At 43.2% G+C, this 23,431-nt stretch overlaps 1 protein-coding gene across 1 annotated transcript in view; it reads left to right on the forward strand.

The window, feature by feature from the left end:
- Nucleotides 1–23,431, forward strand: part of LOC110288249 (baculoviral IAP repeat-containing protein 1a-like) — a 63,444-nt gene that overhangs the window by 24,534 nt on the left and 15,479 nt on the right. The window contains exons 9-11 of the mRNA XM_085831327.1: nucleotides 1,770–1,851; nucleotides 12,338–12,395; nucleotides 12,872–15,115. Coding sequence (XP_085687453.1) covers nucleotides 1,770–1,851; nucleotides 12,338–12,395; nucleotides 12,872–15,115 — 2,384 coding nt within the window. The remainder of the gene's footprint in view (nucleotides 1–1,769; nucleotides 1,852–12,337; nucleotides 12,396–12,871; nucleotides 15,116–23,431) is intronic.

A 23,431-nucleotide genomic window follows, 5' to 3' on the forward strand; every position in this document is an offset into this window, starting at 1 on the left:
AAGGCCATACCACTGGACCAAGCATATACAAACCATCACAATGTATACATAATATGATGCACGCGCGCGTGCGCGCGCGCGCGCGCACACACACACACACACACACACACACACACACACACACACACACACATTACAGCCTGTTACAATCATGTTCACCACCATCCTCCCATTACCCTATCTTATCTGCCTGTAGATTCCTTTGGCCCATTTTCTTCTAAATCACATGTTTCAGACTAGCTCGGTTACATAGCAAGACTTATCCACAACATACATGCATGCATATGTACATACATACATACATACATACATACATAACTAAATAAAAATGAAATATTTCCATCTAATCTTGGAGTTAGAAGATGATTTTCAGCAGTGGGTATTGTTTCTTTTTCTTTTTTCTTTTTTCTTTTTCGAGACAGGATTTATATATGTAGCCCTGGCTGTCCTGGAACTCACTTTGTAGACCAGGCTGGCCTTGAACTCAGAAATCTGCCTGCCTCTGCCTCCCAAGGATTAAAGGCTGGGATTAAAGGAATGTGCCACCACTTCCTGGCAGTCACTGTTTCTTAAATAAGTCATCATCTTATTTAAAAAATATTTCTTAAGTATTAGATTTTATGTGCATGGGTGCTTTTTCTGCATGTGTATCTGTGCACTACTTGCATGCCTTGTGTCCACAGAGGTCAGAAAGGGCCTCAGATCCTCTAGGACTAGAGTTGCAGGAGGTTGTGAGCTGTCTGATAAGGGTGTTGGGAACCAAACCTGAGTCCTCTGCAGGAGCACTAAGTCTTCTTCCGCTGAGCCATTTTTCCAGCCCCCCCCTTCCTTTTTATTTGGAAGTAGTATGTAGGAAATTGTTGAGAATGCAGGGAACTTCTTATCAATCCCTGGGATGGTAAGTTGGGAGGCAATCTAGCTGTATTTAAAGCTTAGTCTAGAATCTATCAATGGACATTTGTTTTAATTACAAACCAGCATGCTGTTATGAGTACCTAATATATTTACACATCTGGTTTAAAGGACAATAACAATAAAGGGCCTGTGAGGCCAGGCTATGGAAGTGTCAAGCTGCTGCAGGAAACTCTCGAGCAGTTCTTTGGCAAGTTTCTTTTTGGCATCACCAGTAGTGGAACTCAACAAAGTTATGTAAGGCAAACCAATACATGCCAGTTGTTAGCAAAGAATAGTGAGACAGACGGAGCGAACCAAACCAATTCTCATTGCTCCTGTCCCACTGTCTGTAGGGTCATATTTATGTTACTTCATCACGGGTCTTTTGACATGTTTGCAATATCCAAACATCCTTTTACCTGTGTCTGCCACAGGAAAACATTCTTTCAACTGTCTGCTTTAGCAAGACATCCTTTCACCTGTGTGCCCCAGCAAAACATCATTTGACATTAACTGACTTTCCAAACAAACCAGAAATTCCCACTTCACCCTACTGATCTCCTTGTGTCTGCTCCACAGTGTTGGTTACCGTTTTTATTCGTTAAGCTCATCTTAACTGGATTCATGGACAGACAATAACTCTGTACTCATCCCATCACAGTCCCCAAATACCCTTAATATTACTTTACAAACAATATTCATTATGTTATTGAAAGCCAGAGACAGAATGTTTATACAGTGCAGCACTGACAGGGTCACTGAAAACGTTAGCTTTCTACTTCATTCTTGGCCCCGAATCTTCATGTTTTATAAAAAGCTAATGAAAACACTTAACTGCACTGAACCATTTTATGACTTTTTTCTCCTCTGCATAGCTGTGTGTTTTTCCAAACCCTGACGTCCTCTGCAGAAGTGGTTCCAGCCCTTCAGACCCACTGTGCACTTCCAGAAGCCATGGTAATGAACACTGCCCTCTTCTGACTCAGCAGCACATGATTGTGTGGTGGAACACTTTTGTGAACAGCACTTGCCATTTGTAAATGTATCAGACTTAGGGAAATTCTATAAGTATCTAAGAAGCACTCTCCAGTGATAAGTGCAGACAGGAACTTCATAGTGAATGAGGGTGACCCAATATTTAACTTCAGGAAACACAGAGTACACCCCTTCTCCTGAAATTCTCTGAAATTCTTTCAGCCTTATTCCTGATGAACATCCAGACTACCTGCACCCTGTCTGCAATCTCTTGAGAGCAGTAGGCTTGACTTCTTACTTCTTTTAAAATGTGTAAGGCAAATTTCACTTTGTTTGGTTGAATTTTTTTGGGGGGGGGGAAATTTCTCACTGTGTAACTCAGGCTGACTTTGAACTTGCTATTTTCAAGTTCCAGAATGTCTGGGATTTGTAATCCTTCTTCTTTAACTTTCCAAATGCTGGGATTTTTGAGTGTCTGCCATCTTTACTATTGGATTTTTGTTCTTTACTTGAATCAAAGAGATCAACCCCAAAGTCTTGTGCATGCTAGGCAAGGAATCTATGACTGAGCTACATCCCCATCCTGCAGGCATGTATCTTTAAGGAAAGCATATGGGCAGCAAAATCATGAACTCAGATGACAGTATAAGCCCTACATCTTTCTCTTACATATAATCTGATGATCCGAGCTACCGTTCTTGAAGGCAAGAACACACTCGGACAACCGGATTCTTCTGTGGCAAGCTTTATTGCTTCTTAAGGAGGAAAGACCCCGACCCCGGAAAATGGTGCTGCTTATATAGCCCTCAGCCTGGCGTTTCAGCACCTGATGTGGCATGTCAGCTCCTGATTTGCAGTGACTAGGTGTGAGTTCACTCTTGCACCTGCGTACAAGGCTTGTTTACTAGTTAGGCACAGTGGAAGCCAGCACCATCTTATAATGGCGATTGCTCACAGCACAGCTCTCCACATCTCCCCCTCTTTGTTTTATTAAAATGAGGCTGGACTAGGTCTGTGTAATTATATCCATCTGCTGTGGCTCCTGTCTTAGGTCGTTCCTCTAATGTCACAGCCTTTCCTGTCATAGGGTAACCCTATCGCCACTGGGCCCCGTGTCTTAGGTTGATCTGTGCATGAGGAAAGTTGCCCGTCCCTGGATACCGCAGTGCTATGTGACAGTAACTACTAAATGACCTAGGGCGAACTCTACAAAAAAGGCCAGCCAAAAAATGAAGAACTCAAATGCCGACTAATTCTTGAGCATAGATAGCCAAATTTCAGGGGAGGCCCCTTGTTCTATGGCAGCAAGTGCTTGAGCTATCACGACCTTGTCACATGTTTGTTGGGCTCTGAGCTTGCAAACCAACCAGAGCATGAACACAAGTCCACAGCAGATGGCAGCACCAAATAAACCTACCCCCACCTATTCCTTAAAATAAGAAAATGCAGATGAAATCCAGGAGGAGAGGCCCTCTGTCAATGACAGGTCTACTCGAGTCGAGTTGATCCTTAAAACTGCCACCCTCAGGGCCTCAAGAGTCTCATCGAACCCCTTGGACCAATTTCCTGCAAGATACAAGGAGAGCTGTCTAGACAGATTAGCTGCACGAGTAAAAATTTCATATTGGACACTGGTAATACACAGAGCGCCCAATTTTCTTTCACAATCCAATTGGGCCAACTGGTATAGGACACCTATCTGTTCCTCAACCAGGTCAAGGCGCTGATTCAAAATCATCAGCCCTCCCTTCAACTGGGTACTAGCAGAAGTTTGGACATTGATGGCATCAGTCAGATCGACTGAAAGCTGATTTAATTTTGTGCCTGCTTGGACCATCCTGGCCATAGCATACCCTGCAGCTGTAGCAGCAGCTGCACTGGCTGAAATTGCTATGATCATGGCAGCAGTAATGCCAAAATCTCTTTTTTGTTGAAACAGGGATAAGGTGGAAGGTGTTTACACTGGAACAGGGATCCAACGTGGGATCTGGGCCACCATGGTGCGGGTGTCCTTTGTTACATCCCAACATTGAGAAATCCAACAAGAATCATTGGAACAGACTTCAAATGAATCATTTGAAAGGATAAACAAGAAAGGGGGGTAAACACAGACTGGGGTAGGTAGATAATTAGTCTGCTTTACCAAAGTTTTATTGAACCCAGTGATCTCTACACTGGTATTAGTATATCCGGTATATCCATCAGAATCCAGGGAGGCAGCATTTATTCCCCAATACTGAACAAATCTTGAGATTCCAGTAAAAGAGGCCTTCCCAACTGCTCCTCCCTGGATAAAGATCAAAGGATTGAGTTCTGTACAACTGCCATTGACTCCACAGAGCACCCACTTGTGAAAATGATGCATTCTAAAGTCCTGTAGGAAAAGTCCCTGTCTCATAGCAAATTCCTTCTCTGGGTCACCCATCATGTTGGGAGAAAAGGAAAAAGTTTTACTCTGATCTGCCCAACGAGTGATGGAGGATTGACAATCAGACCCAGGCAGGATCAGCCCTTCATCTTCCAAGCTACAATGGGGGGGCTATTCTTGGTTGGTGGGGACGTTCTTTGTTTGAAAAGTTAGGTGGTAGAAATGTACCATTAACCCAAATTGCCTCCTGCCAGAAGGTCCAATTTGTAATGGTTATATCTGCGTTGGAAGTATCTTGGGTTGTGCTCATCCAGCCTCCTCGGTGCTCATTAAACATCCCCAAGGCTCGGGCTGTGAGGTTGATACATTCTCCTCGTCCATTAATTTGAAAACATAAAGAACCCTGTTCTAATAAAGAGCGATTTTCTCCTAATGGTGCTCAGGTGGGATCATAGGGTAGATATGGTAAATCCACTGTTTTATAAGTAGTAAAGAATTTTGGAAAAACTATAGCATCATGGCGAACTGGCATTGGTTTAGGGAAAGTCCAGAGAATGGCCCATCTCTGTTCGCCCATCATACTAGGAACCTGAGACAAGTTCAGCATTGTCAGGATGAACCTGAGACAAGTTCAGCATTGTCAGCATTGTCAGGAGCAGTCCTCGGGAGGTCAGCATCTTCCACACCATCCTTGATTACTATCTTGCTGGTGAGTCGTTCTGGCAGCCAAAATGGGTTGTCTTCTCTCTGTGGAAAAACACAAACAGCTCCCCTGGATCTTATCAAAATAGGATCCGGGCCTTTCCACAGACCAGTTAAGACATCCTTCCATTTGACCATTTCTTTTGGTCTATCAGGGTCTGAGCTATGTCGATCGGCTGCAGAGTGACCTTGCTCGTCAAGATTCAAAAAGTTAAGTGTAAAGAGTGCCATGGATATAGCTACTCTTGGCACTGAGGGCAGAGTCTCATCAACTCCCCCTTTTTGTTTTATAAAATAAGACTTGAGTGTACGGTGGGCACGTTCCACAATGCCTTGTCTTTAAGGATTATAAGGAAGGCCAGTCAGGTGAGTGACATCCATTTGATGACAAAATTGCTGAAATTTAGTAGAGGTATATGCTGGTCCATTATCAGTTTTAAGGATTGTGGGCTTGCCCCAAGCACTCCAAGCTTCTAAACAGTGCTGTATAACATGAGAGGCTTTCTCACCTGTTAAAGGTGTAGCAAACATAACACCAGAGCAGGTGTCAATGGAAACATGTAAATATTGATTTCTTCCAAAGGAGGAAATATGAGTGACATCCATTTGCCAGACCTGTAATGGCCTGATGCCTTGGGCGTTTACTCCTACATGAGGAGTAGGCAGAAATTGACAACAGTTTTGACATTGGGTGACATTGGGTGGAAGCGTTTATGAAACTCCCTTGCAGCCCCTGCCTGCGAGGACAGAAAAGCAGCTACGATTCTAGTGGCTTTGTCTGCCAAGTCATTTCCATGAGACATGGGGCCAGGAAGGTCAGAATGAACCCTGACATGAGTAATATACACAAGATGTCTTCTCTGTAACAGGGCTAACTGAATTTGCTAAAAAATGTGAACAAGCTTACTGGAGGGTCTAATTAAACCAGCAACTTCAAGCGTATTAACTGCATTAACCACATATAGGAATCAGATACAATATTGAGCGGTCCCAGGAAAGTTTCAAGGATCTCCAGAACCACCAAACACTCTACAAACTGGGGTGATGTCTCATTATATTGTTTAGATGTTACTTGGCCATTTACTACATATGCACCTATGCCAGATTTGGATCCATCTGTATATACTACTACCCCATCCGGAAGTGGGTGTTTGGCTGTTACTACTGGAAACACTATGGCTTGGCTTAAGGCAAACTGTAAAATTGTATGTTTTGGATAATGATTATCAATTTGTCCTGAATAGGAGGCAACCAAGACTGTCCAATCATTAGTTGTTGCTGCCAGGGTGCCAGGGTTTGAACTTGAGGAGAGGTATAAGGCACATTTAGCATATGAGGTTCTTTCCCAAAATGAGTAATGGCTGCTTTTATCCCCCAAAGTGCAAGTTGAGCAACTGCATTAGGATACCAATCAATAATTTTTGCAGGGGAAGCATTAGGGTGGACCCACAATAAGGGTCCATTTGCCACAAGACTGCTGTTGGTAACCGTGCAGTTTTTAATATGCACAATTCAAATGACTTTGACTCATCAATGTGTTGTAATTGAGCATCTTGTAAGGTCTTAGCCAATTAATATCTCCCAGCAATTTTTGGAAATCATTCAAGGTATGTAGTTGATCTTTGTGAATCTCTAATTTTTGAGGAACAATTTTGTCAGGATAAATGAGTGACCCTAGAAAGGCTCCCATTCGAGCAATTTGCACCTTTTTGGTGGCCACCTGCAATCCCCATTGCCCTAATGTTTTTATTAATATAGGGTATGCATTTTACAATAACTGTGAATTTTTATGGCAAATCAAAATATCATCCATATAAATTATCAAAAGTAATGATGGAAAATGCTCTCTAACTGACTTAAGTGCCAATTGCACATACAGTTGATACATAGTGGGGCTATTCGCCATCCCCTGTGGTAGGACCTTCCATTGGTATTTTTGATCAGGTTCTAAGTGATTAATGGCTGGGATGGTAAATGCAAATCTTTGCCTATCTTGAGGGCATAAAGGTATAGAGAAAAACAATCTTTAATATCTATAATTATAATTTCCCAATTTTTGGGTAAGGCAGAAAGCAATGGTAGCCCTCGCTGAACTGGCCCAAACAGGCACATTTGTGCATTAATTGCTCTAAGATCATGTAATAAGCGCCATTTGCCAGATTTTTTCTTAATTACAAAAATAGGTGTATTCCAGGGTGAGGTAGAGGGCTCTAAATGACCCAAGCGTAGCTGTTAAGAAATCAGTTTTGAGGCTGCTTCCAATTTTTCAGAGGAGAGAGGCCATTGAGGAACCCACACAGCTTCCTCTGTAAGCCATGGTATGGGCATGGAGCCCTCAACGGCCCCTAGGAAAAACCCAAACCTTGTCTCCCATTATTACCTTCTTGAGGGATAGGTTCAAGTCTACCCTGCTCTCCTTTCCCTAATCCCCTTCCTTCTTTATAGCTTCATATGAACAGCTTGTGGTGAGTATTCATTACTCAAGGTCATTCTCATTGCCTGTAAAATGTCTCTCCCCCAGAGATTTACTGGGAGTGGTAAAACACAGGGAGTGAATCGTCCCATTTGACCTTCAGGTGCTTGCCAGCTCAAAGAACGGGAGCTAATAGTGGGGCAGGACTGATAACCTAACCCCCGTAAAAACTGTGATGACTGAGTAACGGGCCAGGCTTTTGGCCACCAGTGGGAAGAGATGATAATTTTATCTGCTCCTGTGTCTAAAATCCCTTTAGATTGTTTCCCTTCTATAACTAATTCTAAGGATGGCCTGGAGTCAAGAGGCATTATTAAGTAAGCAGAATCATTTCCAGTAGAACCAATCCCTCTGGTAGCTCGAGGGCCACCAGAGGAAGGAAAACAGCCATGTAGGCTTGGCAAAATTATTAACTGAGCTATTCTATCCCCTTGTGAAATAGAAAAGACACCCTGAGGACAGGAACAGAGAACTTGAAGTTCCCCTTCATAATCTTGATCTACGACTCCAGGGTGAACAATAAGACCTTGTAAGGTAAGGGAGGCCCGGCCCAGTATTAGGCCGACACTCCCAGATGGCAAAGGCCCTTTGTAGTCAGTAGGAATGGGCTGCACCCCCATTTGGGGCAATAGCATGAATCAGGTGGTGGTACGGTGGTCCAATCCAGCCGATCCCTCTGTTGCCCTGCGGACTGTGGGGTCCACCTTTTGCCTATCGGAGTCCCATATGTTTTTGGGCCCTGAGACCTGGGGGCCCTGTACTGTTTTTTTTGGAATGGCCTCATTATCTATTGCTTGAGGAAATTCTGGCTGCAGGGGCCTGCCTCAAATGTCCTTGACTGAGCGACAATCTCTGGCCCAATGATATCCTTTCCCACACTTAGTACATAGTCCTGGCGCTCTCCTTTTGACAAGGGCTCTACAGTCCTTTTTTAAGTGTCCCAGTTTGCCACAATTATAGCAGAGTTTGAGCTCAGCCGTGTCAGGGCGTTTTTGCCCTTGTAGAATGGCAGTTGCTAAACCGGCATTAGTGAGTGGCCCTCCAAGCTCACAGCAAACCTTTAACCAGTCCTGCAATCCCTTGCTCTTTCTAGGTGTAATAGCCGCCCTGCATTTCTGCGTAGACTGTTCATAGACCAACTGTTCAATTAAAGGCATAGCTGTCTCTGGGTCCCCAAAAATTCTCCCTGCCGCTTCTGTCATTCTAGCCACAAAATCTGAGAACGACTCCTGGGCGCCCTGAGTAATCTTTGTCAAATGTCCACTTGCCTCTCCCTTCCTAAAGAGTGCCTTCTGAGCCTTAACGGCTGCAGCTGAGATCTGGGCGTAGGCTCCCCAATGGTAATTTGTCTGGTTAGTAGCATGTTGTCCCTGACCTGTAAGCAACTCAAAAGTCCATGCCCTTTGGTCTCCTTCAACAGTGGCATTGACCCTTGCCTGTGCTTGGCAGGAGTCTTGCCACAAAGCTTTCCATTCTAAATACATTCCCATATTAGGGGCTGCAGCTTTTACTACAGTCATCCAATCGCCGGGGTCATTGCCAGAGTAGCAAGCCTTTCGACTTGCGCGACAGTGAAATTGGCATTGACTCCATAGTTACGGACTGACTCCGCAAGTTCTTTAATCTGTATATACTCCACCGGGGCATGAATGCGTCCACCATCAGTGTCTTCAAAGACTGGAAACGCTTGCTGCACTTTTCTCTGTTCCTCTTTTGGAATGAATGAGTCTGAATGATACCTCTGCACATAGGGCGGAGGTGCACTAGGACCTCTGGTTGCGGGCCCGGAGACCGCGTAGCGAACTGACAGTTGTCTCTGGCTGCTTTTGTGTTATTCTGCGTCTGATTAGCTCGTTTTTCATCTGGCTGGCATCTCTCTCCCTCATAGCAAGCCGCTTCTTCCCCTAAGTCTGTTTCCTCAGAGGAGCTAAGTTCCTTATCTGATTCTGAGCTACTAACAGCTAGTGCCTTGAACTTGTCTAATGGCGGATAGAGGCTCCTTCCCTTATGTGCCTCTCCAGCTCAATCTTTCTTCTTCTCTCCCTTTCCATCCCTTCTTCTAAGCTCTCCCAGGGCATTTTCCCCTTATTTCTCTTTTCCTCGGGCTCAAGGCCCATGGAAAGGCCTTTATTCTTCAGTGCACCTTGTTTCCTCTCAACTCTTACCCTTATTCCCGGCTCTGTCTCTGATAGACTGACTGTCTTGAACCTCCTCCAGGATCCTCTGCCCTGCCTCAACCATTTGCATACAATCCTCGTCTGTTAAGCACGATCTTACCAGTTTCCACAATGGCATGGTCCCTGTTTTAAGTTTGCCATAGTTAATGACCCTGAGCACACATACCACGGCGCTACGTGATCTATCTCTTTAACAAAGCCCTCTATAGTCTTAGTGGCGATTTTTAGGCCACACTGCCTCAAGACCAACTGTAAGGCGGTCACTATGGAGTGGGAGGTTCCCATACTGCTCGCTGCCTAGTTATCTAACCGTTCCTGACCACGACTGAGAACCAGTCAGCAGTTTCAGTGGTGGAAGCAAAACGAAACCAAAAGAAAAAGATCAAGCACCGTGAAAACAATCAAAAAGGCCTCTAACACTGGAGAAATTTCAAGACCGAACATACCTTATAGAGCCTTATGTGTACCACAGTTCTGAACCGGCCCTGCGAATGGGGGATCCCCCTTGCGCTGGTGATGGTATGGAGTTCCCGGGTTTCTCGGTGCCACTTGATCCGAGCTACCATTCTCGAAGGCAAGAACACACTCGGACAACCAGATTCTTCTGCGGCAAGCTTTATTGCTTCTTAAGGAGGGAAGACCCCAACCCTGGAAAATGGTGCTGCTTATATAGCCCTCAGTGTGGCGTTTCAGCACCTGATGTGGCATGTCAGCTCCTGATTTGTTGCTCGCCCATAACCTCATTATTACGCCCCGATATGGGCAGTGACTAGGTGTGAGTTCACTCTTGCACCTGCGTACAAGGCTTGTTTACTAGTTAGGCACAGTGGAAGCCAGCACCATCTTATAATGGCGATTGCTCGCGGCACGGCTCTCCACAATCTGACTATTACTTCATTGGAGACACAAGTCACTTCATATTGTCATGATAGGTATACAGGATCTCATTCCACAGATCAGAGAACAAACCTGAGCATGAGTCTCAAGCTGGCCAGTTATTGTTTGGCCACTCCCTCAATTTTTGCTCCTTTTCCCCTGCACATCATGTAGGCAGAATAAATTGTAGGTCAGAGATTTTGTGGCTGGTTAGATGTCCCAATCCCTCCATTGGAAGTCTTTCCTGGTTACCAGAGAAGACCAGTTAAGGCTCCATATCTCCCACTGCTAGGAGTCTTAGCTAGGGTACCCTCATAGATTTTTGGGAGTTTCTGTTGCTCTAGGTTTCTTCCTTGTCCTAGAGATTTCCCCCTCTTTAACTCCATTGTCTCTAGAGTACTGTCTTCCTCAGTCCTTCCCCAACCTGATCCCTCCTGTTCTGTCCACACTCCTCCCTCATCAATCTCTCTACCCATTGGCCCACGTTTATTCTCTTTTCCCTCCTTGGTGTGATTCACATGACCCCCTTGAGTTCTCCTTGATATTTAGCTTCTGAGGGTCTGTGGACTGTAGAATGGTTACCATTTTCCTTATGGGTAATATCTGCTTATAACACTACACACCTACCATGTTTGTCCTTCTGGGTCTGGGTTACCTCACTCAGGATAATCTTTTCCAGTTTCATCCATTTGCATGCAAGTTTCTTTATATTTTGGTTTTTAATAGCCGAGTAGTATTCCATTGTGTAAAGGTTCCACATTTTCTTTATCCATTCTTCTAATTGGGGGACATCTAGGTTATTTCTAGTTTCTAGCTAATATGAATAAAGCTTCATGGTTGATCAAGTGTCCTTATGATATGATGGAGCATCCTTTGGGTAGGCCTAGGTGTGATATATCATGGTCTTGAGGGAGATATACTCCTAATTACCTGAGAAACTGCCAAATTGATTTTCCAAGTGACTGTACAAGTTTGAATTCACACCAGTAATGAAAAAGTGTTCCCCCTTTTCAATATCCTCATTAGAATAAGCTGTTGCTTGAGTATTTGATCTCAGGAGGTTGAATCTCAGAGTTGTTTTGATTTGCATTTGTCTGATTTCTAAGGATGTTAAATATTTCCTTAAGTGCTTCTAAGACTTTAGAGGTTTCTCTGTTGAGTTTTCTCTGTACTCCATTTTTAAATTGATTGATTTGGTTTACTGTTGTCTAGTTTCCTGAGCTGTATATAGATTTGTGATATCAGCCTTTTGTCATATGTGCAGTTGACATTGTAAGTGGAAGGATTGAAGTTCAGCTATTAGACATTCCACTAATAGACACAAAGAGGTATTCAGCTCTGAACAAAACTATGTGTGGTAAGACTTAGAGTCCTAGAATAGAAAAAAAGTATGATTTTGAAGCCAGGGGTGTGTGGAGGCTCCTTTCACTTGGGAAGTGGAGAAAGGAGAATGAAGTGTTGCCCTTGGATACACAGGAATTCCAGACCAGCCTACACTACATGAAACTCTCTTACTCAAAAAGTGTGTGTGCAATAATCCTTCTGCATCCATCCCAGTGTCTGACGTAAACATGTAAGGAGACTTAACTAATGACTAAGGACAGAGGCTGTGCTTAATGCACTTTGAAGACCATTCTTGTTGTACATGGTACAATTTTGAGTACTCCCACAGTGCTCCCCATAGCGAGGATGCATATACTGTGCATGTACTACCTAGGTATACACTCTTTATGTGTGCAGTTAACTCTTTAATGTGTAGAGTACTCTTTCTTCAATCAGCATTGAGAGGATTTTTGGACCTCCATGATAATAAAGTGGCAAATCTTGATTCAAGAACCAGTTTTGATGTAATAAATGACTTATCTTTTAAAGGAAACCACAAGTGAAAGCAACCATGATGATGCAGTAGCAGTTCATTCTACAGTGGTGGGTAAGCACTGAAAAGCAGCATGGGATTCTGGGTATTCATCCATTGGATTTGAAAGGAAATTGTATTTATAATTATCCAGGGAGCAGCTAAAGAGGGGAGCGCTGAGATGAAGGGAAGTGTGGATGACAGAGTAGCATTCCTGTGGCTTCCTGAGAGTGAATGCAGGACTAATAACAGAGTCCTTGTGTCAGACCCAGACCAGCCAGCATTAAAGGCACCGTGCAGCAAGCTGGTCTCCTGAGAGCTCAGAAGGGAGCTAGGGTGACAGAGTAGTCTTCAGAATCCTGCCTAATTGCCCAGGTCAAGTGTGAGGCTAGGACAGCATTCTGATGCTATGAAAAGGTCTGGGAGGATCTCAAAATATAGGTCATGGACACTGGAGGAAAGGCCAGCCATAGTTGAGAGGCAGGACAATGTAACAAAGCCTAAGACGTTTGAATGCATTTCCAACTGGGTCTCCATTCTATCTCTCACAGATGTTGCTCCAAGTGAAGCCCAGGAACTTGAACCTGCATCCAGCTTTGTGTCTGTTCTCTGTAGAGACCAGGACCAGAGTGAAGCTCAAGGATGTAGATTTTCATCCAGTGGGACCTATCTTCCCTCCACAGACTTGGGTCAGAGTGAAGCCCAGTGGTTTCAAGAGGCCAGGAGTCTGAGTGAGCAGCTGAGAGATACCTACACCAAAGCCACTTTTCGCCACATGAACTTGCCAGAAGTGTGCTCCATCCTTGGCACTGACCACTTGCTTGGCTGCGATGTGTCCATCATTTCAAAACACATCAGCCAGCCTGTGCAAGGGGCCCTGACGATCCCTGAGGTCTTCTCCAATCTCAGCTCTGTCATGTGTGTGGAGGGGGAAACTGGCAGTGGAAAGACAACCTTCCTGAAGAGGATAGCTTTTCTCTGGGCATCAGGATGCTGCCCCCTGTTGTACAGGTTCCAGCTGGTCTTCTACCTCTCCCTTAGTTCCACCACACCAGACCAAGGACTGGCCAACATCATCTGTGCCCAACTCCTAGGGGCAGGAGGCTGCATTAGTGAAGTGTGTCTGAGCAGCAGCATCCAGCAGTTACAACACCAGGTGCTGTTCCTGTTGGATGACTTCAGCGGGCTGGCCTCACTCCCCCAAGCCCTACACACACTGATTACAAAAAACTACTTGTCACGGACCTGCTTATTGATTGCTGTGCATACAAACAGGGTCAGGTGCATCCGCCCATACCTAGATACGAGTCTAGAGATCAAACAGTTTCCCTTATCTAATACTTTCTATATATTAAAGAAGGTTTTCTCCCATAATATGACACGTTTACTAGAGTTTATGGTTTATTTTGGACAGAATGAAGATTTACAGGGAATTCACAAGACCCCCCTCTTCGTGGCAGTAGTATGTACTGACTGGTTTGAAAATCTATCTGACCAGCCCTTTCATGATGTGGCTCTTTTCAAGGCCTATATGCAATACCTGTCCTTAAAGCACAAAGCTGTAGCTAAGCATCTCCAGTCCACCGTGTCCTCATGTGGGCAGCTGGCCTTGACAGGGCTTTTCTCATCATGCTTTGAGTTCAATAGTGATGACCTGGCAGAGGCAGGAGTTGATGAAGATGAAGAGCTCACCACCTGCTTGATGAGCAAATTCACTGCCCAGAGACTGAGACCAGCCTACCGGTTTTTAGGTCCTCTGTTCCAGGAGTTTCTTGCTGCCATGAGACTGATTGAACTTCTGAGTTCAGATAGCCAGGAAGACCAAGATCTGGGACTTTATTATTTGAGAGAAATTAACTCACCCTTGAAGACTTTGACCACCTACAACAATTTTTTGAAGTATATCTTTAACCATCCGTCATCAAAGGCAGGGCCAAAAGTTGTATCTCATTTGCTTCACTTGGTGGATGAGAAAGACTTGTTGGAGAACATGTCTGAAAACGAGGATTATGTAAATCACCCTCCAGAAACTTCCCGAATAATGAAGGAACTTAAGGAACTGTGTCTGTTATTTCCTGAATATTCCTCTTCATTGGTTTCAGAACATTTATTGTGCATTGCTCTAAACTTTGCTTATAAAAGCAACACAGTTGCTGAGTGTTCTCCATTTATTTTGCAGTTCCTTAGAGGGAGAACACTGGCTTTGAAAATACTGAATTTACAATACTTTAGGGACCACCCAGAAAGCCTGTTACTGGTGAAGAGTTTGAAAGTCTCCATAAATGGAAATGAAATTCCAGCTGTTTTAGATTACTCAGTCATGGAAAAGCGTTATGAAGCATTACAGCCACCAACTATAGATCAGGATTATTTATCTGCCTTTGAAAAAATGAAGGATTGGGCAAAAAACGTGTCTGAAATTGAAGAGAAATTTAGGAGTTTTATGAACAACCAACACTTTAATCCACCCAAAATAAGCTCTGGCTATTGGAAACTGTCCCCCAAGCCATACAAGATCCCTAGGCTGGAAGTTGGAGTGAACTTCATGGGTCCAGCAGATCAAGTACTGCTCCAGGTCCTCATGGAAATCTTCTCAGCTTCACAGAGTATTGAGTTCTATTTATTTGACAGCAGTGGCTTTCTTGAAAGTATCCGCCCAGCTCTGGAGCTGAGTAAGGCCTCTGTCACCAAGTTTTCCATGTCCAGCCTGGAGCTCAGCAGATCAGAACAGGAGCTGCTTCTCACCCTGCCTGCCCTGCAGTCTCTTGAGGTCTCAGAGACAAAGCAGTTACCAGGTATCCCCGAGTGTATTCCCATAACCATTCTGCTTGACACTGTGTCTCATTCTTGGCTTAGATGGGTGAAACTCCTTGATAGGATCTAAACACTTACACTGTTTAGGGTTACAGAATGCCCCGAGTCATAGAATCAGGTTCTAATTACTCTAGGACAATATTCCACCAGTAGTTCATCCTTCATGGTCCTCATAAGGGCATTTCAATTGCTTCTTATTGCTAAATGTTGGACTTTGTGTAAGATGATGTTGGAGAATCATGTATTTGGTTTCTTCAGAGAAGATACTTAATATGGATTAATAATATTTATGTCTTGTTCTAAGCAATCTTCGTTTCTAGGAGAGGCTTCATCTTCATAATGATTTCTTTGAAAATGTATTTATTTCAGTGTGTGTGTGTGTGTGTGTGTGTGTGTGTGTGTATGTGTGTAGTTGTCCACAGAGGAGTGAGAACAGTGTAAGAGCTTGGGAACTGTGGCTATAGGTTGTTGTGAACTGCCTAGTGTGGGTGCTGGGAACCTTATTGGGTCCTCTGCCAAACAAGAGCCCTTAGTTGTGGTGATGTCTTTTCAGCTCCCAGAATTTACAATCTTCCATTCAGTTTATTTCTAAGTTCTTATATCATTGAAAATATTTGATTTTAAAATATTGGACTTGGTAGTAGCAGATCTTTGATTTTTTTTTTTTTTTTGCCTGCTATATTCTCAAGTATGGTTTGTTCTGTCTGTATTTTTTTTTTCTTTTTAAAAATAATTTGTGTGTTTAGAGTATAATTATATTATTTCCTTTTTTCCTTTCTTCCCTGAAAGCCTTTCAACAGTCTCCTCTTTGCACACTTTCAAACTTAGGGCATCTTTTAAAAATTGTTAATATATGTATATATTTCTAATATTCATACATACACACATACATGTATACACATACATATATGTATATACATACTAAATATGTGTATATATAACTACTTAAGTGCCTGATCAGTCTGTATATTGCTACTGGTATATATGACTTCAGGGCTCACCATTTGGTCACAATTAGATAACCAATTCTGTGGGAAAGACTGGAAGACTGTTTCTCTGATTATCAGCATCTCCTATTTTCCTGTAGTTCTTTGTGTAGAATTGAGGCCCCATGAGCTTTCAATCTTTCCATGTTTTTCTTTCCTCCCTTCTTTCTCTTTCTGTTTACCTTGTCTGTTTGCATAGGTTTTGTTTTTCAGTTCCATTTATTTAAGTCTATTTCTTGTAAAGTCACACATAAGTATTTTGCTTAGATAATTTCTATCCCATGCTCTCTTCTTCCAACTTTTCACATCGTTTGCATCAATTCTCCCTCTATTGCTATTCTTCTCTCTACTGCTCTCCTCACTGTACTGATTTTTTTTCCACTGTTTTTTTTTATTACATATTTTCCTCAATTACATTTCCAATGCTATCCCAAAAGTCCCCCATACCGCCCCCCACTTCCCTACCCTCCCATTCCCATTCTTTTGGCCCTGGCATTCCCCTATATTGGGGCATGTAAAGTTTGCAAGTCCAATGGGCCTCTCTTTCCAGTGATGGCCGACTAGGCCATCTTTCGATACATATGCAGCTAGAGACAAGAGCTCCGGGGTACTGGTTAGTTCATCATGTTGTTCCAACTATAGGGTTGCAGATCCCTTTAGCTCCTTGGGTACTTTCTCTAGCTTCTCCATTGGGAGCCCTGTGATCCATCCAATAGCTGACTGTGAGCATCCACTTCTGTGTTTGCTAGGCCCCTGCATAGTCTCACAAGAGACAGCTATCTTTGGGTCCTTTCAGCAAAATCTTGCTAGTGTATGCAATGGTGTCAGCGTTTAGAAGTTGATTATGGGATGGATCCCTGGATACGGCAGTCTCTAGATGGTCCATCCTTTCATCACATCTCCGAACTTTGTCTCTGTAACTCCTTCCCTGGGTGTTTTGTTCCCAATTCAAAAAGGGGCACAGTGTCCACATTTTGGTCTTCATTCTTCTTGAGTTTCATGCGTTTAGCAAATTGTATCTTATATCTTGGGTATCCTAAGTTTTGGGCTAATATCCACTTATCACTGAATACATATTGTGTGAGTTCCATTGTGATTGTGTTACCTCACTCAAGATGATGCCCTCCAGGTCCATCCATTTGGCTAGGAATTTCATAAATTCATTCTTTTTAATAGCTGAGTAGTACTCCATTATGTAAATGTACCATAATTTCTGTATCCATTCCTCTGTTGAGGGGCATCTGGGTTCTTTCCAGCTTCTGGCTATTATAAATAGGGCTGCTATGAACATAGTGGAGCATGTGTCCTTTTCACCGGTTGGGACATCTTCTGGATATATGCCAAGGAGAGGTATTGCTGGATCCTCCGGTAGTACTATGTCCAATTTTCTGAGGAACCACCAGACTGATTTCCAGAGTGGTTGTACAAGCTTGCAATCCCACCAACAATGGAGGAGTGTTCCTCTTTCTCCACATCCTCGCCAGCATCTGCTGTCACCTGAATTTTTGATCTTAGCCATTCTGACTGGTGTGAGGTGGAATCTCAGGGTTGTTTTGATTTGCATTTCCCTGATGATTAAGGACGTTGAACATTTTTTCAGGTGCTTCTCTGCCATTCGGTATTCCTCAGGTGAGAATTCTTTGTTCAGTTCTGAGCCCCATTTTTTAATGGGGTTATTTGACTTTCTGGAGTCCACCTTCTTGAGTTCTTTATATATATTGGATATTAGTCCCTTGTCTGATTTAGGATAGGTGAAGATCCTTTCCCAATCTGTTGGTGGTTTTTTTGTCTTATTGATGGTGTCTTTAGCCTTGCAGAAGCTTTGTAGTTTCATGAGGTCCCATTTGTCAATTCTCGATCTTACAGCACAAGCCATTACTGTTCTATTCAGGAATTTTTCCCCTGTGCCCCTATCTTCAAGGCTTTTCCTCACTTTCTCCTCTATAAGTTTCAGTGTCTCTGGTTTTATGTGAAGTTCCTTGATCCACTTAGACTTGACCTTAGTACAAGGAGATAGGAATGGATCTATTCGCATTCTTCTACATGTTAACAACCAGTTGTGCCAGCACCATTTGTTGAAAATGCTGTCTTTCTTCCACTGGATGTTTTTAGCTCCCTTGTCGAAGATCAAGTGACCGTAGGTGTGTGGGTTCATTTCTGGGTCTTCAATTCTATTCCATTGGTCTATTTGTCTGTCACTATACCAGTACCATGCAGTTTTTATCACAATTGCTCTGTAGTAGAGCTTTAGGTCCGGCATGGTGATTCCACCAGAGGTTCTTTTATCCTTGAGAAGAGTTTTTGCTATCCTAGGTTTTTTGTTATTCCAGATGAATTTGCAGATTGCACTTTCTAATTCGTTGAAGAATTGATTTGGAATTTTGATGGGGATTGCATTGAATCTGTAGATTGCTTTTGGCAAGATAGCCATTTTTACAATGTTGATCCTGCCAATCCATGAGCATGGGAGATCTTTCCATCTTCTGAGATCTTCTATAATTTCTTTCTTCAGAGACTTGAAGTTTTTATTATACAGATCTTTCACTTCCTTAGTTAGAGTCACGCCAAGATATTTTATATTATTTGTGACTATTGAGAAGGGTGTTGTTTCCCTAATTTCTTTCTCAGCCTGTTTATTCTTTGTGTAGAGAAAGGCCATTGATTTGTTTGAGTTAATTTTATATCCAGCTACTTCACCGAAGCTGTTTATCAGGCTTAGGAGTTCTCTGGTGGAATTTTTAGGGTCCCTTATATATACTATCATATCATCTGCAAAGAGTGATATTTTGACTTCATCTTTTCCAATTTGTATCCCTTTGATCTCCTTTTGTTGTCGAATTGCTCTGGCTAGGACTTCAAGTACAATGTTGAATAGGTATGGAGAAAGTGGACAGCCTTGTCTAGTCCCTGATTTTAGAGGGATTGCTTCAAGCTTCTCACCATTTACTTTGATGTTGGCTACTGGTTTGCTGTAGATTGCTTTTATCATGTTTAGGTATGGGCCTTGAATTCCTGATCTTTCCAAGACTTTTATCATGAATGGGTGTTGGATCTTGTCAAATGCTTTTTCTGCATCTAACGAGATGACCATGTGGTTTTTGTCTTTGAGTTTGTTTATATACTGGATTACGTTGATGGATTTCCGTATATTGAACCATCCCTGCATCCCTGGGATGAAACCTACTTGGTCAGGATGGATGATTGTTTTGATGTGTTCTTGGATTCGGTTAGCAAGAACTTTATTGAGGATTTTTGCATCAATATTCATAAGGGATATTGGTCTGAAGTTTTCTATCTTTGTTGGGTCTTTTTGTGGTTTAGGTATCAGAGTAATTGTGGCTTCATAGAATGAGTTGGGTAGAGTACCTTCTGTTTCTATTTTGTGGAATAGTTTGTGAAGAACTGGGATTAGATCTTCTTTGAAGGTCTGATAGAACTCTGCACTAAACCCATCTGGTCCTGGGCTTTTTTTGGTTGGGAGACTATTAATGACTGCTTCTATTTCTTTGGGGGATATAGGGTTGTTTAGATCATTAACCTGATCTTGGTTCATCTTTGGTACCTGGTGTCTGTCTAGGAACTTCTCAATTTCATCCAGGTTCTCCAGTTTTGTTGAGTATAGCCTTTGGTAGAAGGATCTGATGGTGTTTTGGATGTCTTCAGGATCTGTTGTTATGTCTCCTTTTTCATTTCTGATTTTGTTAATTAGAATACTTTCTCTGTGCCCTCTAGTTAGTCTGGCTAAGGGTTTATCTATCTTGTTGATTTTCTCAAAGAACCAGCTCCTTGATTGGTTGATTCTTTGAATAGTTCTTCTTGTTTCCACTTGATTGATTTCGCCCCTGAGTTTGATTATTTCCTGCCGTCTACTCCTCTTGGGTGAATTTGCTTCCTTTTGTTCTAGTGCTTTTAGGTGTGTTGTCAAGCTGCTAATGTGTGCTCCTTCTAGTTTCTTTTTGGAGGCACTCAGAGCTATGAGTTTTCCTCTTAGAAATGCTTTCATTGCGTCCCATAAGTTTGGGTATGTTGTGGCTTCATTTTCATTGAACTCTAAAAAGTCCTTGATTTCTTTCTTTATTCCTTCCTTGACCAAGGTATCATTGAGAAGAGTGTTGTTCAGTTTCCACGTGAATGTTGGCTTTCTATTATTTATTTTGTTATTGATGATCAGCCTTAGTCCATGGTGATCTGATAGGATGCATGGGACAATTTCAATGTTTTTGTATCTGTTGAGTCCTGTTTTGTGCCCAATTACGTGGTCAACTTTGGAGAAGGTACCATGAGGTGCTGAGAAGAAGGTGTATCCTTTTGTTTTAGGGTAAAATGTTCTGTAGATATCTGCCAGATCCATTTGATCCATAACTTCTGTTAGTTTCACTGTGTCCCTGTTTAGTTTCTGTTTCCATGATCTTTCCATTTGTGAAAGTGGTGTGTTGAAGTCTCCCACTATTATTGTATGAGGTGCAATGTGTGCTTTGAGATTTACTAAAGTTTCTTTAATGAATGAGGCTGCCTTTGTATTTGGAGCATAGATATTCAGGATTGATAGTTCCTCTTGGAGGATTTTACCTTTGATGAGTATGAAGTGCCCCTCCCTGTCTTTTTTGATGACTTTGGGTTGGAAGTCAATCTTATCTGATATTAGAATGGCTACTCCAGCTTGTTTCTTCAGACCATTTGCTTGGAAAATTGTTTTCCAGCCTTTCATTCTGAGGTAGTGTCTATCTTTTTCTCTGAGATGAGTTTCTTGTAAGCAGCAAAATGTTGGGTCTTGATTGTGTAGCCAGTTTGTTAGTCTATGTCTTTTTATCGGGGAGTTGAGTCCATTGATATTAAGAGATATTAAGGAAAAGTAATTGTTGTTTCCTGTTATTTTTGTTGTTAAAGTTGGCATTCTGTTCTTGTGGCTGTCTTCTTTTCGGTTTGTTGAGGGATTACCTTCTTGTTGTTTCTAGGGCGTGGTTCCTGTCCTTGTATTGGTTTTTTTCTGTTATTATCCTTTGAAGGGCTGGATTCGTGGAGAGATAATGTGTGAATTTGGTTTTGTCGTGGAATACTTTGGTTTCTCCATCTATGTTAATTGAGAGTTTGGCTGGGTATAGTAGCCTGGGCTGGAATTTGTGTTCTTTTAATGTCTGTATAACATCTGTCCAGGATCTTCTGGCTTTCATAGTCTCTGGTGAAAAATCTGGTGTAATTCTGATAGGCTTGCCTTTATATGTTACTTGGCCTTTTTCTCTTACTGCTTTTAGTATTCTATCTTTATTTAGTGCATTTGTTGTTCTGATTATTATGTGTTGGGAGGTATTTCTTTTCTGGTCCAGCCTATTTGGAGTTCTGTAGGCTTCTTGTATGTTCATGGGCATCTCTTTCTTTAGATTTGGGAAGTTTTCTTCTATAATTTTGTTGAAGATGTTTGCTGGTCCTTTGAGTTGAAAATCTTCATTTTCATCCACTCCTATTATCCGTAGGTTTGGTCTTCTCATTGTGTCCTGTATTTCTTGGATGTTTTGAGTTAGGATCTTTTTGCATTTTCCATTTTCCTTGATTGTTGTGCCGATGTTCTCTATGGAATCTTCTGCACCTGAGATTTTCTCTTCCATCTCTTGTATTCTGTTGCTGATGCTTGCATCTATGGTTCCAGATTTCTTTCCTAGGGTTTCTATCTCCAGTGTTGCCTCATTTTGGGTTTTCTTTATTGTGTCTACTTCCCTTTTTAGGTCTAGTATGGTTTTGTTCATTTCCATCATCTGATTGGATGTGTTTTCCTGTTTCTCTTTAAGGACTTCTACCAGTTTGGTTGTGTTTTCCTGTTTTTCTTTAAGGACTTGTAACTCTTTAGCCATGTTCTCCTGTAGTTCTTTAAAGTCCTTCTTGATGTCCTCTACCATCATCATGAGGTATGCTTTTAAATCCAGGTCTAGTTTTTCAGGTGTGTTGGGGTGCCCTGGACTGGGCGAAGTGGGAGTGCTGGGTCCTGATGATGGTGAGTGGTCTTGGTTTCTGTTAGTAAGATTCTTACCTTTACCTCTCGCCATCTGGTAATCTCTGGAGTTGTTATAGTTGTCTCTGTTCAGAGGTTGTTCTTCTGGTGATTCTGAGTATCCTCTGTCAGCAGACCTATGAGACAGGCTCTCTCCTCTGAGTTTCAGTGGTTAGAGCACTCCCTGCTGACAAGCTTTCCTCTTAAAGGGAAGGTGTACAGATATCTGGCGTTTGGACCTCCTCCTGGCCAAAGAAGAAGGCGGAAAACAGGACCTTTCCCAGATGCTGTGTTGCTTTGGCAGGTCACAGAAGCTGTAGGCTTCTGTGGTGCACACTCTCAGCTGTGCAGACTAAGTTCCTAAGTTCAGTGGAGTCCTGGATCCAAGATGTGCTCCCTGCTCCTGAGGCAGAGGGCTCCTGTGCAGGGCAGACCACTGTCTTCCAGCTAGGAGGGTGCCGGATGTCTGTGGCCCCAAAAGGGTGCTGCCTCAGCGGCTCTGTGGCTCCCGCCTGTCCCAGAAGCTGTCTGCCTCTGTGGTCCTCACTCTGACCTGTACAGACTAAGTTCGGCGGATGGCGCTCCCTGCAGGGCAGGTCACTGTCCTCCAGCTGGGAGGGTGCCGGATGTCTGCGGCCCCAAACGGGTGCTGCCTCAGCGGCTCTGTGTCTACCGCCTGTCCCAGAAGCTGTCTGCCTCTGTGGTCCTCACTCTGACCTGTACAGACTAAGTTCGGCGGAGTCCCGGAGCCAAGATGGCGCTCCCTGCAGGGCAGGTCACTGTCCTCCGGCTGGGAGGGTGCCGGATGTCTGCGGCCCCAAAAGGGTGCTGCCTCAGCGGCTCTGTGGCTCCCGCCTGTCCCAGAAGCTGTCTGCCTCTGTGGTCCTCACTCTGACCTGTACAGACTAAGTTCGGCGGAGTCCCGGAGCCAAGATGGCGCTCCCTGCAGGGCAGGTCACTGTCCTCCGACTGGGCACTGTACTGATTTTTCTGCTGCTAGTGTAGTGTATAATTTTAAAAATATGCTTGCTCTTTCTCAAGAGCTCTGCCCAGGCTCCCATCTAGGCTCCATGATCAGCTGCAGCCAGTCTCACTCAGGTCTGCCGATTGCCAGCTGCTATCATTCCCTCAACCTCTTCCAGCTTGCTTTGTCAAGCTGCCCCCTTTTCCTCCTGCCCACCTTAAAACTGCAAATGAAAAGCACTAGACAGCTTACTATTTTAAAACTAGCTAGATGACTCAATGGCTGGTTGAAAAATTTCTTGTCCTAATTTTGTCAAGTAGCTCCTTTCATTCTCCTTGGCCTCTGCCCACAGTGAAGGCTACAA

This window comes from Mus caroli, unplaced genomic scaffold (assembly GCF_978045245.1).
Source record: "Mus caroli unplaced genomic scaffold, Mus_caroli_1 scaffold_15, whole genome shotgun sequence".
NCBI classification, from domain to species: domain Eukaryota; kingdom Metazoa; phylum Chordata; class Mammalia; order Rodentia; family Muridae; genus Mus; species Mus caroli.